At 40.4% G+C, this 21302-nt stretch overlaps 1 protein-coding gene across 1 annotated transcript in view; it reads right to left on the reverse strand.

Moving 5' to 3' along the window:
• Positions 1-986: 986 nt before the first annotated feature.
• Positions 987-21302, reverse strand: part of HSD17B3 (hydroxysteroid 17-beta dehydrogenase 3) — a 57439-nt gene continuing 37123 nt past the window's right edge. Inside the window, exons 8-11 of the mRNA XM_061426139.1 lie at positions 20751-20832; positions 20154-20219; positions 16252-16401; positions 987-1733 (exon numbers count right to left, since the gene is read on the reverse strand). Coding sequence (XP_061282123.1) covers positions 1623-1733; positions 16252-16401; positions 20154-20219; positions 20751-20832 — 409 coding nt within the window. The 3' untranslated portion in view covers positions 987-1622. The remainder of the gene's footprint in view (positions 1734-16251; positions 16402-20153; positions 20220-20750; positions 20833-21302) is intronic.

Here is a 21302-nt window from a genome sequence, read left to right on the forward strand (position 1 = left end):
ACATTTAGTATATTCCAAAGAATGGTAATGAAAATGAAATATATGTTTCTTACTGCAAATCACAATGTTGCAATTCGCCTCTCCCTGTCTATGGTGTGGCCACAGCCTAGTAACATCTTTCAGTGGAAGGTCACAGCTCCTCTGAGGCAGTGCTTCTTATACAATGCCCCTCTCTCTCTGCCTCCCTCCTTCCCAATTTTCCTAATATTTCCTCTTTTCCTAGCCCTTTCAGACCTTGGGGTAGTAAAAGCACCCCTCAATCACTAACTCGGGTAACTTACCTAACACTCTCCCCACACATTTGCAATTAATTCCTCACATTTCTCAATCATGCCTTCTGTTTCCTCTTGGGATACTGGCTGATAAGGAGATTTTATTCTTCATCATAAAAAAGAGATTTCACACAACCAGCCTGCCTCATAGATAGAGCAAGATAATCAATGTGACAAATTAGCTCAGGTCCAGTCACAGTCTTCCCTGATAGCTCAGTTGGTAAAGAATCCACCTGTAATGCAGGAGACCCCAGTTCGATTCCTGGGTCAGGAAGATCTGCTGGAGAAGGGTTAGGTTACCCACTCTAGTATTCTTGAGCTTCCCCTTAGCTGGTAAAGAATCCGCCTGCAATGTGGGAGACGTGGGTTCGATCCCTGGGTTGGGAAGATCCCTTGGAGAAGGGAACAGCTACCCACTCCAGCACAAATCTTTGTTCACACCACAAATGCAAATGACAGTCTCAGAAGAGATAGATGCCGCCAAGCACTGCCAGTACTTGGAGCATGATGATGTCTAAGGGGGGCACCCTTCATTAACGCCAGACAATACCAGCTCACTAGCTGGCATGCTCCTCCCTCAACTCCCTCAAGACTTGAATGAGTAATTCCCCAACATGCCACCCTATATATTTTGACAGCTCAGTCCAGCACCCCAAGAACTGGAGACCTGTAAAAACCTCATTTCTGTAGATATCAACTCCTGCACTAGAACAATGGTTTTTTAAACTACTTTTATTTAGCAATGTATCATTTTTTGTTTTTATTTTTATAAACACAGTCTTACATGGAACTCCAAACAAAATTGAAATAGATAAATCTGGGGTAGCATTAGTTGAAACAAGGGGTTCCCAGCAACTGTCCTGAAGTAGCCATTGCCCCACCTATTCTCCTAGACAGTTTCCTGGGTCTCTAAGGAAGCCAGCTTGAGAACCAGTGACTACTCAAGAACTACTACAATCTTGATAATGTTTAGGGAATTCAGACAGTCTATCATATAGCTATAAAAGTAGATTACTAGGTATAATTGTTTTTAATATTCAAAGAATCAGAAGCTTTCTTCTCACATTATATAATCCCATATAGAAATTTTCCAGTATGACATACAGACACTCTTACCTTCTCTATTAAAACCCTATTGCACAATACATGTTTTTACATCACAGCTCTCCCAAAGATATCCAGACTTCAGTAAAATTGCAAAAAAAAAGTTGAGTTTTATGTGCTGTATCTGTGACATGGGCCCTCCAGTTTCAGAGAGGTTAAAGGTAGTGGTCTGTTTCTGAGTCCTCTGTGGCCAATGCAGAATCTGGTGAAGAAAGCAATGCTGGATGGCACACGAGTTCACCAGCACTATCTGATGTTGGCATTCTTCTTGAGGTAGTCCACGTAACGAGTCAGGAGCATCTTCTGAAACACACTGCTGTAGAAGGCCCACGATGGGATCAGGCTCAGAATGACAGCCTTAAATAGACAAAAACATAAGTGTCTGGGAGAGAAGAGGAGCAAGGAGGATGCAATATAACATCTCAGTTTATATTCATCATCTTTAAAAATACATATCTGATGAATGAGGTTAAGTACCAAACCTTAAAAGTAGTCATTAAAGTTTCAATGTCTTGTGACACTTTCTTGGCAAATGAGGTTTTCTCAGGAACCAAAGTGGTCACTTGTCAGATCAGTTGTGGTATATTTCTAAATTAAGAGAACTCTGTCCATAGTAACACCCTCCCTATCTTCCTTCTCTTGGTGAGCACCTTTCTCTTGGCCCTTGATCTCCCAGTATCTTTATATTTATTCTACCAAGGTTCTACTAAAATGAGATTCCAGGAAAGAATCAGAAATGCTTTCCATCACCTGACACAATGCTGAGGCACACTGGTGTACCTGAACGCAGGAAAGAGTTAATGAACAGGAGATTGGCCAAGACGGTGGAGTAGGAAGATGCTGAGCCCCTCTCCTCTCACAGGCACACCACAATTACAGCTATTTACAGAACAACGATTAATGACAGAGACCTGAAATCTAGCAGAAAAAATCTCCTACAACTAAAGACAGAAAGAGGAAACCACAAAGAGATGAGTAAAAGTGGTGGAATGTGGTATAGTCGAGGCCCTTTCCCTTGGGTAGGAGACCCACAAATAGGAAGATAATTACAAGTGCCGAGGTTTTTCCTAAGGAGTAGGTGTCTGAGCCCCACACTGGGCTCCCTAGCCCAAGGGTCCTTTGTCAGGAAGAGGAGGCCACAGAATGTTTAGTTTTGAAGGTCAGCAGGCTTACTTTCAGTAAAGCCAGAGGGTGTTAGGGAATAGAGACTCCACTTTTAAAGTGCTGTGTGCTTAATCGCTCAGTCATGTCTGACTCTTTGTGACCCCACGGACTATAACCTGCCAGGCTCCTCTATCCATGGGGATTCTCCAGGCAAGAACACTGGAATGGGTTGCCATGCTTTTTTCCAGGGGATCGTCCCAATCCAGGGATTGAACCCAGGTCTCCCACATTGCAGGCAGATTCTTTACCGACTGAGCCACCAGGAAACCCCCACTTTTAAAGGGTGCACACCAAATCTTACACACTCTGGGAACCAGGGCAGAAGCAGTAATTTGAAAAGAGCCTGGGTCAGACCCACTTGTTGATCTTGGAGAACCTCCCAAAAAGGCAGGAGACAAGTAGAGATCACTCTGGAGATATAGACCCTTGGGCAGCCACTTGGAGAGCTCATTCTACCACTGATGCTGGTAAGCACCATTTTGGAATCCTCCGACTAGCTTTTTAGTGTCAGAACGTGGCCCCACTCACCAGCCTCTCAGCACCAATACTGAGACTACTCAGGCCAAGCAACTAGCCAGTCAGGGACACAGTTTCACCCACAAGTAGGCTGGCTGTCTTAGGACACCTTCTTGAACACCTAGCTTCCCCAGGATCCAGCCCCAACCTCCAGTGTATTGGCACTGGCCCCAAGACCCTCAGGGCCCCATGGTCAGCTGTCAGGCCCAAACCTGCCCATTAGCAGGCCAATACCAACTCCAGGACTCCCAGGGCCTGCAGCCAGAGACCCTGGGACTCAGTTCCACTCACTAGTGGGCTGTCACTAGCTCCAGGACACTCTGGGTCCTAGTCTTGAATACCAGCAGGCAAACACCAGTTCCAAGACCCCCAGGCCCTTTAGCCAGAGAAGCCAAGACCTGGTTCTGCCCACCAATGGGCTGTCACTAGCCCCTGAACCCAGTCTCACCTACCAGCAGATGGACACTATTTCCAAGAATGCAACATTCCCACACCCTAACATGTCAAGACCCAGTCCACCCACCAGTAGGCTAACATCAATAGCCTACTGAAACACCTTGGGATTCATAGCTGCCCTGGAATCAGACCCCGCTTACAGCTTTGGAACACCACAGACTCAGCAGCCAGCCATGTGAAGAACCAGACCCACCCACTAGTAGACCTACACTAGATCCAGGATGCCAAGCCCTGCAACCAGTCACCCTGAAGTCTGACTGCACACACCAGTGAGCCAGCGTTAGCCCTGGGACCCCACTGGAGTTCCCACCTGGCTCCTAACAACCCAGACCCACCCGCCAGCAGCCTCTGCAAAAGACAGAACTGGAAGCCAGCCAAGCTTATCAGACCACCCACAGTAATCAGCCCACCAGAACAGACGAGCTCGCACAGTCCACATGGGGGCACTCCTAGAATATACAGCTCTGTTGAGCAGAGGAGAGCGTACTTCTAGGATATACAGAACCTTTCCTACAAAAGGCCACTTCTTCAAGATAGGGAAATTTAACCAACCCACCAGATACATAGAAATGAAAACAGTAAATTAGGCAAAATAAGGCAACAGAGGAATATGTTCCAAATGAAGGAACCAGATAAAACACCAGAAAAAAAGAATTAAGTAAAGTGGAGTTGAACAATCTATCTGATAAAGTTCAAGGTAACGATCAGAAAGATGCTCAAAGAATTCAGGAGCAGAATGGCCAAAGATGAACAGAGTGAGAAGTTAAGAAAAAAATTTTTTTAAAGAGAAAACATAAAGAGAAGATATTTGAAGATATAACAGCTAAAAACGTCCCTAATCTGGGAAAGGAAACAGATATCCAGGTCCAGACAGCACAAGAATCCCAACCATGATCAACACAAAGAGGACCACCTCAAGACACATAGTATTAAAAACAGTAAAAATTAAAGACAAAGAGAGAATATTAAAAGCAGAAAAAGAAGAGCAACAAGTTACATAGAGGGGAATTGCCAAATGGCTATCAGCTAGCTTTTCATCAGAAACTGCAGGCCAGAGGAGAGTGGCGTGTGTATTGAAAAGGATGAAAGTGAAAAGCCTACAATGAAAAATGCTCTACCTGGCAAGATTTTCATTAAGATTTGAAGGTGAGAACAAGGGTTTTACAAACAAGCAAAAGCCTGAAGAGTTCAGTGCCATGAAATCAGCTTTACAAGAAATATTAAAGGAACTTGTTCCCTAGGCAGAAAAGAAAAGACCACAAGTAGAAATACAAAAAGTACTAAATAAAAAATCTCATCAGTATAGCCAAAGATTCAGTAAAGGTAGTAAATTAACCACATATAAAGCTAGGAGGAAAGTTAAAAGAAAAAAGTAATAGTAAAAGCATCTATATCCACAATAAGTAGTCAAGGTATAAACAAAACAAACAGATACAAATTATAATGTCAAAAAAGTAAATATGGAGGGGCAGGGGGTAAAAATGGAGAGTTGTTAAAATGTGTTTAAACTTGAGCAATCATTAACTTAAAACAATCATGTATATATATTGTTCAGTCACCCAGTTGTGTCCAGCTCTTTGTGACACGATGGACTGCTGCACACCAAGCCTTGATAGCTATATATAAACCTCACGGTAACCACAAACCAAAAACCTATAATAGATATATATGCACACACAAAAGAAAAAGGAACCTAAATATAACATTAACAACTGTCACCAAATTAAAGGAAAGCAAGGAAAAAACTTTGAAAGGAACTACAAAAACAACCCAATTCAAATGGCAGAACATACATATCAATAATTACTTTAAATGTAAATGAATTAAATGCTACAATCAAAAGACACAGAGTGGTGGAATGGATATAAAAACAAGACCAGTATATATGCTGCCCACAAGAGGCTCACCCCATATCTAAAGACACACACAGGGAATGCTCTGGTGGTCCAGTTGTGAGGACTTAGCACTTTTACTGCCGTGATCCCAGGTTTGATCCCTGGTCAGAGAACTAAGGTCCCACAAGCTGTGGCACTGTGACCAAATTAAGTAATTAATTTGGACACATACAGATTGAAAATGAGGGGATGGAAAAAGGTATTCCATGCAAATGGAAATAAAAAGAGTCAGGTTACAGTATGTATATCAGAAAAATACACTTTAAAACAAAGACTGTAATAAGAGAAAAAGTAGGAATTATTTAATAATTAAGGGATCAGTTCAAGAGGATATAACTATTGTAAATAGATGTGCAACCTACATAAGAGCACACAAACACATAAAGCAAATACTAAAGGGGGACACTGACAGTAGCACAGTAAAAGTGGGGGGACTTAAACGACTCACTTGTCCATCAGCGGACAGGCCACCCAGACAGAAAATCAATAAAGAAACACAGGCCTTAAATTACACGTTAGGACAGATGAACTTAATATATATATATATATATATATAGAACATTCCTTCCCAAAGCAGCAAAACACACATTCTTTTCAAGTGCACATGGAACATTCTTCACAATAGATTATATGATAGGCCACAAAAGAAGTCTCAGGAAATTTAAGAAGATTGAAGTCATATCAAGCATATTTTCCAACCATAACACTATGAGACTAGAAATCAAACAACAACAACAATGAAAAAAAAACTGAAAAAAACACAAACATGTGGGCCATTGCTTAGCAGCATAAACGATATGCCACTAAACAGCTAGTGCATCACTGAAGAAATTAAAAACTGCCTGGAGACAAATGAAAGCAAAAATAATGATGTAAAACCCATGGGACACAACAAAAGCAGTTCTAAGAGGGAAGTTTATAATGATACAAGCCTATCTCAGGAAACATGAAGAATCTCAGATAAACTATCTAACCATACACCTAAAGGAACTAAAAAAAGAGAACATCCCAAACCCAAAATTAGTATAAGTAAAGAAATAATAAAGATCAAATCAGAAATAAATGAAATAGAGACTAAAACACAATAGAAAAATCAATGAAACTAATATCTGCTTCTTTCAAAAGATAAAATTGATAAACTTTTAGCCAGACTCATCAAGAAAAGAAGAAAGAGAATCCAAATCAGTAAAATCAGAAATGGAGTTACAACCAACATCTCAGAAATAAAAAGGATCATAAAATATTACTATGAACAATTACATGCCTATAAAATGGACAGCCAAGAAGCATTGGACAAATCACTAGAAATGTACAATTTTTCAAGATTAAACCAAGAAGAAACAGAAAATATGAACAGACCAATTACCAATAATGAAGCTGAATCAGTAATTAAAAAGACTCCCAATATCTCCCAAGGCAATAAAAATAAAAGCAAAAATAAACAAATGGAACCTAATCAAATTTATAAGCTTTCGCACAGCAGATGAAACTATAAGCAAAATGACAACCTATGAACTGGCAAAAAATATTTTCAGACAATGCAACCAATAAGGGCTTAATTTCCAAAATATACAAACTGCTCCTATAACTCAGAAAACTCCAAACAACCCAACTGAAAAATGGGCAGAAGACATAAGTAGACATTTCTCCAAAGAAGACATTGTTGCTGTTCAGTCACTAAGTCATGCCTGACTCTTGGTGACCACATGAACTGCAGCATTCCAGGCTTCCCTGTCTTTCACTATCTTCCTAAGTTTGCTCAGATTCATGTCCATTGAGTCAGTGATGCTATCCAACCATCTCATCCTCTGCCACTCACTTCTCCTTTTGCCTTCAACCGTTTCCAGAATCAGAGTCTTTTCCAATGAGTCAGGTCTTTGCATCAGGTGGCCAAAGTATTGGAGCTTCAGCTTCAGCATCAGTTCTTCCAGTGAATATTCAAGGTTCAGATGGCCAATGGGTACACGAAAAGATGCTCAACATCTTATTTATTACAGAAATGCAAATCAAAACTATAATGCATTATCACCTCACATGAGTCAGAATGGCCATCATTAGAAAGTCTACAAATAATAAATGCTGGAGATGGTCTGGAGAAAAGGAAACCCTCCTACACTACTGATAGGAATGTAAATTAGAGCAGCCACTATGGAAAACAGTATGGATGGTCTTTAAAAAACTAAAAAATAGAGTTGCCATATGATCCAGCAATTCCACTCATGGGCATCTGGAGAAACTTGAATTTGAAAAAATATATGCACCCTAATGTTCATACCATCACTATTTATAATAACTAAGACATGGAAGCCACCTAAATATTCACTAGCAGATGAATGAATAAGGAGGATGTATATATATATACATCTATGAATGAAATGATTTCATTTGAAGCAACATGGATGGACCTAGAGATTATAATAAGTGAAGTAAGTCAGACAAAGATAAATATTATATGATATCACTTACATGTGGAATCTTAAAAAACAATAAACAAATGGACTTATTAAAAAATAAAAATAGACTCACAGATATAGAAAACAAATTTATAGCTACCAAAATGGATAGCAGGGGGGAGGGAGGTAAATTAGGAGTTTGGGATTAGCAGATACAAACTACTATATATAAAGTAGATAAATAACAAGATCTACTATATATAAAGTAGATAAATAACAAGATCCTATATCTCGTGATAAACCATAATAGAAAAGGCTGAAAAAGAATATATATATATGTAAATGTGTATATATATATATACATATATATGTATGTATATGTATATATATATATAAACTCATTCTATGATACCAAAACCAGACAAAGATATCACACACCAAAAAGGAAAATTACAGGCTAATACAACTGATGAATATAGATACAAAAAGTCTCAACAAAATGTTAGTAAATTCAACAATAATTAGAAAGATTATACACCATAATCAAGTGAGATTTATGTCAGGGATGCTAGGGTTGTTCAATATTCCCAAATCAATCAATGTGATACACCATATTAACAAATTCAAGAATAAAAATCATATAATTATCTCAATAGATGTAGAAAAGGCTTTTGACAAAATCTAACATCCATTTATGATCAAAACTCTCAACCAAGTGGGTATGGAGGGAATTTCCTCAACATAAAAAAGACCAAATATGGCAAGCCCACCACTAACATACTAAATGAGAAAAAGCATTCCTTCTAGGGTCAGAACATTCTCATCACGCTTATTCAACGTATTAGTGGAAGTCCTAGCAAAGCAATCAGACAAGAGGAATCCAAGTTGAAAAGGGCAAAGTAAAACTATCAGTTTGTAGATGACATACACTATACATAGCAAATTTTAAAGAGACCCAAGAAAACCATTAGAACTCATCAATGAATTCATTAAAGTTTCAGGATACAAAATTAACACACAGAAACTTGCTCTGTTTCTATACAATAGCAACAAACTATCAGAAAGATAAATTAGGAAAACAATCTCATTTACCATTACATAAAAAAAAAAAGACCTTTTACCTAAGGAGTTAAAAGACTTGTACTCAGAAAACTATAGGTCACTGATGAAAGAAACTGAAGATGACACAAAGGTGGAAAGATACAACATGTTCATGAATTGGAAGAATTAATATTGTTAAAATGACCACACTACCCAAGGTAATCTGCAGATTTAATTCAATCCCTATAAAAATGCCAATGACAGTTTTTCAAGGAAGTAGAACAAATAATTCTAAAATTTTCATAGAAACACAAAAGATGCAAAGGAACAGGCAAAACAACTTCGAAAAAGAACAAAGTTATGTATCATGCTACCTAATTTCAAGCTATACTATACAAACTATACTACTGTAATCAAAACAGTATGGTACTGTCACAAAAACAGACAGATCAGTGGAACAGAATAGAGAACTGAGAATTGAACTGACATTTACATGGGCAATAAATCTATAACAAAGGAGACAATAATATACAAGAGTAGAAAGACACCCTCTTCAATAAAAGGGATTGGGAAAACTGGACAGCTACATGCAAAAGAATCATACTGGACTATTTTCTCCCACCATGCACAAAATTAAATTCAATGTGGATTAAAGACTTAAATATAAGACCTGAAACTATAAAATTTCTAGGAGAAAATATAGGCAATATGCTCTTTGACATCAGTCTTAATAATATCTTTGCGTATATCTCCTCAGGTAAGGAAACAAAAACAAAAAGAAACAAAAGAAACTATATCAAACTAAAAAGCTTTTGCACAGCTAAGGAAACTATCAACAAAACAAAAAGGTCACCTACCAAATGGGAGAAAACATTTGCAAAAGATTTGTCCAAAGTACGCAAAGATCACATAAAACTCAGCATCAAAAAAAACAACCAACTTGTGTGAGGGAGATTCAAGAGGGAGGGGACATATGTACACCTATGGTTAATTCATGTTGATGTATGACAGAAATCAAACCAATATTGTAAACCAATCAATCAACTAAAAATAGATAAATATTATTTTTTTTAAATGGACAGAAGCTAGAACATGGAAGCAACCTAAACATTCATCAACAGAGGAATGGATAAAGAAGATGTGGTGCATATATACAATGGGGTGTTACTTGGCCATAAAAAAAGAATGAAATAATGCCATTTGCAGTGATATGGATGGAACTAGAGATGATCATACTGAGTGAAGTTAGAGAAAGATAAATACTATATAATATCACTTGTATGTGGACTCCAAAGAAATAGTACAGATGAACCTATTTACAAAAGAGAAGTTGAATCACAGGTGATGTAGAAAACAAATTTGTGGTTACCAGCGGGGAAAGGAGGGGCAGGGGGTAAGGATAAATTGGGAGATTGAGATTGACATGTATAGAATATATGACTAATAAGAACCTACTGAGTAGCACGGGGAATTCTATTCAATACTCTGTAATGACCTACATGGGAAAGAATCTAAAAAAGAGTGGATCTATGTATGTATAGCTGACTGACTTTGTTGTACAGAAGAAACTAACACAACGTTGCAAATCAACTATATTCTAATTTAAAATTAATTAAAAAAGAAAAAATGGGCAGAGGATTTGAATAGACATTTTCCCAAAGAAGACATATAGATATCCAGCAAGCACATGAAAAGATGCTCAACATCGCCAATTATCAGAGAAATGCAAATCAAAATCACAATAAGATACAACTTCACACCTGTCCGAATGACTATTGTCAAAAAGACAACAAATAACAAGTACTGACGAGGATATGAAAAAAGGGAACCCTCAGATATTATAGAAAACAGTATGAAGAGTTCTTAAAATATTAACAATAGACTACTGGAGAAGGCAATGGCAACCCGATCCAGTACTCTTGCCTGGAAGATCCCATGGACAGAGGAGCCTGGTGGGCTGCAGTCCATAGGGTCGCTAAGAGTCGGACACGACTGAGAGACTTCATTTTCACTTCTCACTTTCATGCATTGGAGAAGGAAATGGCAACCCACTCCAGTGTTCTTGCCTGGAGAATCCCAGGGACAGCGGAGCCTGGTGGGCTGCCGTCTATGGGGTAGCACAGAGTTGAACATGACTGAAGCGACTTAGCAGCAGCAGCAGCAGAGCATCCAGCCACTTCATTCTTGGATATTTATCCGAAGAAAATGAAAACACTAATTTGAAAAATATATGCACCTTTATGTTCATTGCAGTATCATTTATAGTAGCCAAAATATGGTAGCAACCTAAGTGCCCATTAGTAGATGTATGGATAAAGAAGATGTGATATATATATATATATAATATATATGATGCAATAATTTATATATTAATAATTAATGTGTGTAATAATTTATATATTATATATAATTTACTCAGCCATAAAAGGAATAAAATTTTACCATTTGTGGCAACATAGGTGCACCTAAAGGGCATTATGCTAAGTAAAATAAGGCAGATAGGAAGACAAATACTCTATGATTTCTTTCATATGTGGAATCTAAAAAATGAAATGAATATACAAACATAACAAAACAGAAACAGACCCAAAGAACAAACACGTGGTTTCCAGAAGGGAGGTTGGTGGGAGGAGAGAAATAGATGAGGGAGATTAAGAGGCACAGACTTATAGTTGCAAAACAAACGTGTCACAGGCACGAAACGGACAGTGTGGGAAACACGGTCAATAATTATATAATATCTTTCTGTAGTGAGAGACTTACGGGGATAACTTTAAAATTTATAGAAGTATCTAATCACTATGTTATGTAACAAGAACTAACATAAAATTGTAAGTCAATTATTCTCCAAAAACAAACACACAGAAAAAGAGATCAGATTTGCAGTTACCAGCGATGAGGATATGTTACGTGAATGAAGGTAGTCGAAAGGTACATACTTCCACTTAAAAGATAAGAAAGTACCAGGGATATAATGTACAACATGATAAATGTTGTATTATATACATGAAAGTTGTTAAGAGAGTAAATCCTAAGAGTTCTCATTAAACAAAAAATTTATTTAATTTTGTATCTGTATGAGATAATGAATGGTCACTAAACTTATTGTGCTAAAGTTTTCATGTAAGTCAAATCATTATGATGTACACTGTGAATCTATAGAATGCTGTTATGTCAATTAAATCCCAATAAAACTGGAAGAAAAAAAATCATTTACAGAGTTAATGACTTACAGTCATGCTGCTAAGTCACTTCATCGTGTCCGACTGTGTGTGAACCCACAGACGGCAGCCCACAGGCTCCTCTGTCCCCCGGATTCTCCAGACAAGAATACTTGAGAGGGTTGCCATTTCCTTCTCCAATGCATGCATGCACGCTAAGTCGCTTCAGTCGTGTCTAACTCTAAGGGACCCTATGGACAGCAGCCCACCAGGCTCCTCCGTCCACAGGATTCTCTAGATAAGAATACTGGAGTGGGTTGCCATTTCCTTCTCCAGAATCAGTCATGCTGCTGCTGCTGCTAAGTCGCTTCAGTCGTGTCCGACTCTGTGCGACCCCAGAGACGGCAGCCCACCAGGCTCCCCGGTCCACGGGATTTTCCAGGCAAGAGTACTGGAGTGGGGTGCCATTGCCTTCTCCAAGAATCAGGCATAGCAAGGCGTAAGTTATTATCATGGAGTATTTACTTTGAAAAAGGGGGGAAGCCGCAAGTTGAGGCACAGATGCCTATTTACATACATATGAGGCAAGAGGCACAGGCGTTGGAAGGTTCTTGACCTCAAATTACATTTGTGTCCTATAAGACAGGTCTAGGTAAAAGCAATTATTTCATCCACAGTGTCATCCTGTTAATCCAACATTCCTCAATCGATCTACAAAACATCCCAGAAACCATTTTTAGTTTCCTGCTTTGGGATACCTCAGAGAAGTGCAAAAATCACAAGGCTCAAGCTGCCTGAAGAAATCACGATACTCCCCACAAGGTTCAAGTTTTCTCTAGTTGAACTTCTGTTGTTGAACCAATTGCCTTCTTCCACTGGCCAATTCTATGAATCAACACAACTTCTTCAAAAAACTTCATTTTTATCCCAGCCAGAACTTTTTAATTTCACAACAAAACCATTAACTTGGTTTTTTTAATTAATTAATTAATTTTTAATCAGAGGATAACTGATTTACAATATTGTGTTGGTTTCTGTCATACATGAATCATCCATAGATTAACATCATTAGCCTTGTCTTGAACTAAATGTTCTGGATTACTGAAGTCAGCCATAGATAAAATAAGTGGAAATCTCAGCCTCCAAGAAAATGTTCTAAAAAGCCCCCTCTCCCATCCCCATCTTTATCTACCTTCTCCCAACCTGGAGGCACCATGTAGAAGGGACAGGAAATGTTTGGCATCAGGCAAAAGTGGGCTTAAAACCTTGCTTTACCATTACAAGCCAGGTGCTCTTAGGCCATTGGATCCATCTGAGCTTCATTTGATCTGATCCAGCTCTGAGCTTCGGTTTCCTCAGCTGTAAAAGGGGAGCCAATGTCCTGTCTCACAAGATGTTTAGGAGAATTAAATGAGGTAACTATGAAGCCCCAAGTTCCACATGGATTCTTAGGCAGAGGCTCCAGTCCCACCTCAGTTGTTGCCCCAAAACTCCTTGGGGGTACACAGCATCCTGTGTTGACCTCACCTCTCTGAAGTGGAAGACTTGCTTGTCTGCTGGTTGATTTTATTTGATTACCCATAATTTTAGATTCAGTGATCTTTCTACACCCTGGCATATTCAAAATTGGTTTTAAGGGTTTTAATGATTTATGTGTTTTCCTTGTTTTCTCTTTTGCTTCACCAAGCACAGACTTTTTTCTTGTTTTTGGCATCGTTTGCCAGTAGAGATCAGAATTTGTTACATAAGAAATCAAAGAGAAATTTTTTTTTAAATTCAACTTTTGACATCTAGAATTGTATCACAGTATGTAGCAAGACAATAGTCTTGCAAGCCACGCCATTGTCTCAAGAAAATATTTTCTAAATGCTATCCTGGATGACTGCAAGTACAGAGTTCTGCTAAGGGATGGAGAGGATGTCTTACCCACTGAAAGTGAAAGTGAAGTCACTCAGTCGTGTCCGACTCTTTGAGACCCCATGGACTGTAGCCTATCAGGCTCCTCCGTCCATGGGATTTTCCAGGCAAAAGTGCTGGAGTGGATTGCCATTTCCTTCTCCAGGGGATCTTCCTGACCCAGGAATCGAACCCAGGTCTCCTGCACTGCAGGCAGACGCTTTACCATCTGAGCCCCCAGGGAAGCCCACCGGAGCTTGCTGAAGCCCACTGCAGTCTTACCCACTGGAGCTAGCTAAATCCCTCTGAGATGGACAGGATGTGACAGTGGGAAAGCATGCAAAAAGCCCTGGAGATGATGGGAAGGAGAAGAGAGAAAGCGTGAGACATAGCCAGATGTGTGTTCTCTGATATGTTTGCCCTCTGGGCTTATGCTGGAGGGCTAGGGGCCTGGGGTGAATGATAGAGAAGTGTGATGAATAAGTAAGGGTGGCCAAGGAGGGTTTATTGTCTCCACTCTTCCTGGAGTGCAGCCACAGAATATTATCTCAGCTTAGCAAGGTAGGTGCTGAGATTTGATTTTCCAGCACCTCTCAGTTCACATTGGTGCTGATGCACAGCTGGCCTCTGGTGGGATGAAGGAGGTAGCAGAGATTCAGGGATCTGCAGCCATCACTAGCTAGCCCAAAGGACAGAAAGAGTCACCCCCTCACGCCCACAGACATAAACCAGCAAGGTGAACGATCATCAGGTAGATGAGGGGACACCGGCCACATACACTTAAGGACCAGTAGGAGCTCATAAGTACTCTTCCCCAGTGTCATCTTAGAGAGGCAGGAAGAAGGGACACTCCAGCAAGACTTTTCTCTAAATAATGGGCAGCATATTTCCTAAATGCACAGTTTAGATTATCAGATCAAACTAAGTTAAAATTCATTAGACATTCCACTAATTTGTTTTCATGCCATGCAGAAAGCAGTGGTCTGAAGAAAAATGAGATCAGCAATTGGCAATAAAGATCTTATATTCTTTCTGGTTGTCTACTTTGCAATATGAGTTCGAACAGTGATTCCACACATTGTTGACATTCTACAGTAAAAGTAGCAAGTAATCAGCTAAGACATTCAATACCTCTTGCCACAGCCTCAGTACTGAGGCCCAGGAGATAGCCTAATGCTTTGGAAGGATTCAGTGCACTGCCCTATGAATCCCTCTAGCATCAGAGAGAGAAAGAAAGAGATAATTCCCACAGCAGGAGGAGAAGGGAATGACAGAAGATGACGTGCTTGGATGGCATCACCAACTTGATGAACATGAGTCTGAGCAAGCTCCAGGAGCTGGTGATGGACAGGTAGGCCTGGTGTGCTGAAGTCCATGGGGTCGCAGAGTCAGACACGACTGAGCGACTGAACTGAACTGAATTCCCACCGCAGAAAAGCATATGAGATAGAGGAGAAAGTCGATATACGAAGGAAAAGTAAATACCTGGCTAAAATTCTTTGGTGATGCTGGAAACAGAACTATCCTGTCTGTCTGTTTTCAGTATTAGTATGCAACTCCTCTACCTTTGTTTCATGTTTGTTTGTTTGTTTTTACTAAAAACAGCCCAGGGATGGCCAGAACTCCTCATGCCACATACTTCAGACTTTATTTCCACATTTGATGGAGTCCATAGCGTACAGGAACCGTCTTGTACTTGCTCACGAGAGCCAATTGTGAGCTTCCTCCTGAGTTCATGTGCAGTGACAACACAGTGGTATCTTCACATCAATCATGGTAATCAATCAGTAAATGCTACACAATGGCAGTCCACTCCAGCACTCTTGCCTGGAAAATCCCATGGAAGGAGGAGCCTGATAGGCTACAGTCCACAGGGTCGAAAAGAGTCGGACACGACTGAGCAACTTCACTTTCACTTTCTTTCACTTTCAAGGTATTTTGTTTTTTTGTTTTTTTTTTTTTCCTGGAAAGTTAAACATTTACTGGCACAGAAGGCCAAAAACATAGACAGCCCCTACAGGGAAGAAGCACCTTGAGTTTTGGTCTGACCTCCGCAAAGCTCTGGGAATCACTTTACTTTCTGAGGGGAGAGGTGAGGCACCCAAGGATGAGATAAGCCAACTTCGGAGTCATCTACAGCTGGACATCCAGCCCTCCAGCTTCTCCTTGCCCTGGCTAAATATACCTTTTCATGGGCTGGATTACCCTCAGCAGCATACCTCTGGCACCACCACCCTTGTGTGACAGAGAACTACTGAAAGCTCCGACAGCAAGGAAAAGCTGACTAATCCCTGCTGGGGCCACACGCATGCCTGTCCTCCCTTGCTTCAAGAAAGGAGAAGTTATCAATTACCAAGATTTCATGGGTGAGGCAGCCACAGGTTTCGTCTCCAATCGTGACATAATTCAGTGATTCTTTAACAAACTCATCCGCAGTCTTGGTTATCATGTTGGTACTTAGATACTTGGTCATTGGAGTTGAAATGGCATATGGGGTCAATACCTACAACGGGAAATGAAAACCATGACACAGGAGCAATCTGCCCAGCCCTGAGAAATTAACACCCATGTTACCATCCCTTCGTGTTCGAACTCTATTCTTCCCTTAAAAAGTCTCAGGACAATATATGATCATAGAATAGTTAAAGGTGTGGAACCAGCACAGAGCTGGGATCAGAAAGGTTGATTTCTGGCTTAATTTAGCAACCAACTCCGGATGAGGCCTTAGTCACACTACATCAGGTGGTTCAAGTAGACACAATGTGAGTGAGAACATGAGCTCTTAGAACCCAGTTCCCCCACTTGGAAAGTGAAAATGCAGGACATCCAGTTATATTTGAAGTTCAGACAAACAATGGAAAAATGTTTAATTATGTATCAAGTTGATGGAATATACTTATTCTCAAAATATTATCTGTTACCTGAAATTCAAATTTAACTGGATGTTCTATGTTTCATGTGGCAGAGATATCACAGAAGTTTATTTCTAACACACGTGACCAAAGTTGGAGCCCTTTCAAGTACTTTAGATTCCCACTTTCACACTTTAGTTAGGAGCCAGGAACGGCACATACCTCATAATCTTTCCTATTCTGGTAAGAAAAAAAAAAAAACCAGCAGCACACTGGACTCTGAAAACCCCACCATGCTTCCACCAGTGGTCTCACCACATGTGGCCTGGCGTGAGGTTTCATGATGGGGTTTCTTACTTTATTCCCTGACATAGAGACCTTGGCATCTTCAGGGAAAAAAATCCATGTTTTTTTCCTTTTTCTTCACATTACTTTTGAAATTTTTGTCACATCACTTTTTTTTCTAATCACACTTGAAATTACATTGTTTCACAGTTGAATCCAGTATGTTTCAGTCAATTCAATTCAATTTGTTCTCACGGAAATTGACACAGTTATTCATTTGTATAATACTTTTCTTCCAAAGATCTCTAAGTGTACTGTTAGAGAAATATAAGAAGTATCCTTTTTCAAACTCAGTTTTCAGATAGGGAAATAATAAAAGTGTTTCTATTCCCACAGTGAGTTTTGGTTGACAAAACACCTTTCTGTACAAAACAAGGGCTCAATAAACATTGGTAAAAATTTGCATAATTACTTATTCACTACATCTTCACAGTAACCCAGAGAAGTAAGCAGCTATTATAAACCCCTTTTTACAGATGGGGAGACAAACCCAGAGAGTTTAAGCAGGCTGTTCAAAATCACTCAGAGGATAAACGGCAGCACTGGGATTTGAAAATCAAACCCAAGGGTACAGTGCACACTGCCTCAGGAATTTTACAAATATTCATTGAGTACCAATTACATGTGTGTTTGGAGAGACCAGTTAGTTTTCAAAACATCATAGAGTCTTTGCCAGGACTTGTAGCAGCTCCAAGGCTTCTGCATGAGAGAAGGAGCTCCCTTCCTCTACCCCACCTCCCCCACATCTTCTGCTCCACAGAACCCACTGACTTAGCAGCTACAGTATCTCTGGCCCACAGCTATCAAGCTCAAGATGATGCTGAGACTGTCACATGGCTAGGAAGTGGCTAAATGTTTAGTTTAATTATATATCAAGTATTGATGGGATATACTTATTCTCAAAATATTATCTGTTACCTGAAATTCAAATTTAACTGGATGTTCTATGTTTCATGTGGCAGAGATATCACAGAAGTTTATTTCTAACACACGTTACCAAATTTGGAGCCCTTTCAAGTACTTTAGATTCCCACTTTCACACTTTAGTTAGGAGCCAGGAACAGCAGATATCTCATAATCTTTCCTATTCTGGTAGGAAAAAAAAACCCAGCTGCACACTGGACTCTGAAAACCCCACCATGCTTCCACCGGTGGTCTCACCACATGTGGCCTGGCGTGAGGTTTCATGATGGGGTTTCTTACTTTATTCCCTGACATAGAGACCTTGGCATCTTTAGGGAAAAAAAACTTGTTTTCTTTTTCTTCACATTACTTTTGAAATTTTTGTCACATCACTTTTTTTTCTAATCACACTTGAAATTACATTGTTTCACAGTTGAATCCAGTGTGTGTCAGTCAGTTCAATTCAATTTGTTCTCACGGAAATTGACACAGTTATTCATTTGTATACTTTTCTTCCAAAGATCTCTAAGTGTAAGTGGCTCTGGTAATCATTAGCACTGCTCACCAAGTATTTCTAGTTCTTCTTTCTTCCAAACACATGATAGACTTGCACTTCCTGGGTCCCTATAGTTGGGTGGGACCATGTAATCAGATCTAACCAATGAGAATGAGTAAAAGTGACAGGTGACCTATCTGACCCAGAGCCCTTAATTATCAAAGGAAGTTCTCTTGAACTTGTTCTATTTTTTCTTTGACATGCCAACTGACAGTATTCGATGGAGGCTGCTCCATCAGCCAGGCACCGTGTCACTACAATGAATTAATCCCCTCTGACAGTTCACAGTGAATATGTAGCATGAATGAGAAATATATCTTTGTGGTTTTAAATTAATGAAATTTTAGGAATTGGTTTTTACTGCAGCAAAACTAGCTTACGCAGAGTAACACTGTTGCAAAAGGAATCTGTCCTCAGCTAGGAGCTGCAGAATGGATAGAAGGGAAAAATCTTTGATAGGTAAGACTTCGGTTCAGCAAGGCTGAGAATGGGATTGTACTCACTATAACTGGGAAGATGCTTTTATTTACACAGTTCCTACTATTAACTCACACCTGCCTATTGAATAAGCTTCATCCTATAACTTGTTAATTCATAGGAATGGCCACCTGAGTGTTTTAATTGAAAATTGGTACGTATAGCACTAATTTTAAAAATAAAACTATGAGTGTGACTTTTTCATATATAATGGTGGTGGTTTAGTTGCTAAGTGGTGTCCTTGTGACCCCATGGACTGTAGCCTGCCAGGCTCCTCTGTTCATGGGATTCCCAGGCAAGAATATGGAGTGGGTTGCCATTTCCTTCTCCAGGGGATCTTCCTGACCCAGGAGTTGAACTCAGATCTCCTGCATCGCTGGCAGATTCTTTACTGACTGAGCTGCATGGGAAGCCCTATTCATATATAATAGCATGTCATCAAACTTCTCCACAAACAATTAACACAAAAAACCTCTCTAAACTGTTTATTCCAAGTTCCAGAAACCACTTGAGAGTTAACTGTGTTGCCAAAGAAAGCACATGGCATACTGTTCAGGCTAAAGACCGCAGTGATGATACAACTCTGTTTACAGTTCAAACAAGGTCAACTCCATGACTCAAGAGGAAGCAGAGCACCTCTTCCCCTACTGCTCAAGAACCAGACTGTGGAATCTCTGTAGCCCATCACAGATGAACAGCAACCAAACACAGCACTCTCTCCCCTCTTCCAACATAGACAAAGTACCCGGTTTTCTGTTGCTTGTTCCCCACACATAGTTCCTCCCACATGAGCCTATCTTCTGGATCTAGGTCAGAGAGTAAAGGATGGTTAGACAAGATCCTAATTTCTGTCCTGATGGCAGCATCAGGCAGCAAGTGTTTCTGAGCACCCACTCACCCCACCCCATTTCCTTCTCCGGCACTCAGGGCACGGATGAGGGCAGCAACAGGCAGAACCATGGTGGCCCAACTGCTACCTCAAGGATCACAGGAACCCACGTGGTGTCATACAGACCCTCTCTCCCAGTCACACATGCTCAGCCCGTCCTGCCAGAAGGAGTCACCCTGGCTCCATGGGGTCCAGAGTCCCCATTCCCAAGGACTCAGAACGATTGACCTCACCTGGATGGTGATTCCCTTGTCCTTATATTCTGCTTGCAGTGCCTTGGAAAACGTGCACACAAAAGCCTGGAACAAGAAGGAGAAACACCTAAGGACTTGATTCTCTCTTGGAGCCAACTCGCTCAGATTTCAAAGGACACCAAGGGAGCTTGCCTTGATGGGAGTTAGTTATAACTTCATTTCCTGGTCTGGGAAGAGCTTCCTCAAAGCAGAAATATACATTTTGTAATAAATACCTACTTAGGGCTGCCACATGTGTAGATGCCATACCCAGGGAGGTCTCTGGGATGGAAAGAAACTATCAATACAATGTTACTTGCTGGCAGGAAAAGTGCACCGGCTCCCAGGCAAGGAAGTGAAAGGGGGCTGGAATTCTAAGGGGGCTGCAGAGCCTGGCTGTGCTACCCCAAGGCTTCATCAGCCCAAGGGCACATCTTTTTCAAATTTGCACCCAGATACTGGTGGACTAGCTCCCTGTACCTAGAAGAGTGCCTCTAGGCAAATCTGCCTATCAGCTTGCCAGATGATCTGAAGGAAAGTGCTAAATGGGAAAACCAAAGGAAGGAGAAGGAGACTTGGGCTACATCTGTCACTCACCTTGGAAGCTGAATACATGGAGTACAGAGGCCAGGGAAAGAGGGCCACCCCAGAAGATATGTTCAAGATGAGCCCTTTCTGCCTAATAGGCAATGAAACAAAGTTTCAGTTACTTTGATACTTGATTACACCTTGAGAAGGGAGAAAACAAAGGGACTCATGTGAACACTAGGAAACTTCCATCCTCTCTAGGTTTCTGTGTGTATGCTAAGCATTTTGCTTCCAAGAACTGAGTCCAACTTCACCTCCATCATGAACAATACTACCATACAGTGATGTCAGTTCGTAGCCAGTTGACCTCAAGGGCTGGTGACAGGAAACAGGGGCTCAGCTCCAGCAAAGATCCCCCATGAAAATGCAGAGAACTCAGCTCAGACAAGACTCAAGGGGGAAGGGAGGTTTCTCTCTCAAGTGTGACCACATGAGCTCAAAGTCCCTTCTGACTCATAAAAATGACCCACAACAGGAAAGATGTCATATGTAGAATCCTGTCCCTGGGTGGAATTTGACAGTCCATCATCAGCTTACACAGGCACTCCTACACAAGTCTCT

The sequence above is a fragment of the Bos javanicus genome, chromosome 8, assembly GCF_032452875.1.
Source record: "Bos javanicus breed banteng chromosome 8, ARS-OSU_banteng_1.0, whole genome shotgun sequence".
NCBI lineage: Eukaryota > Metazoa > Chordata > Mammalia > Artiodactyla > Bovidae > Bos > Bos javanicus.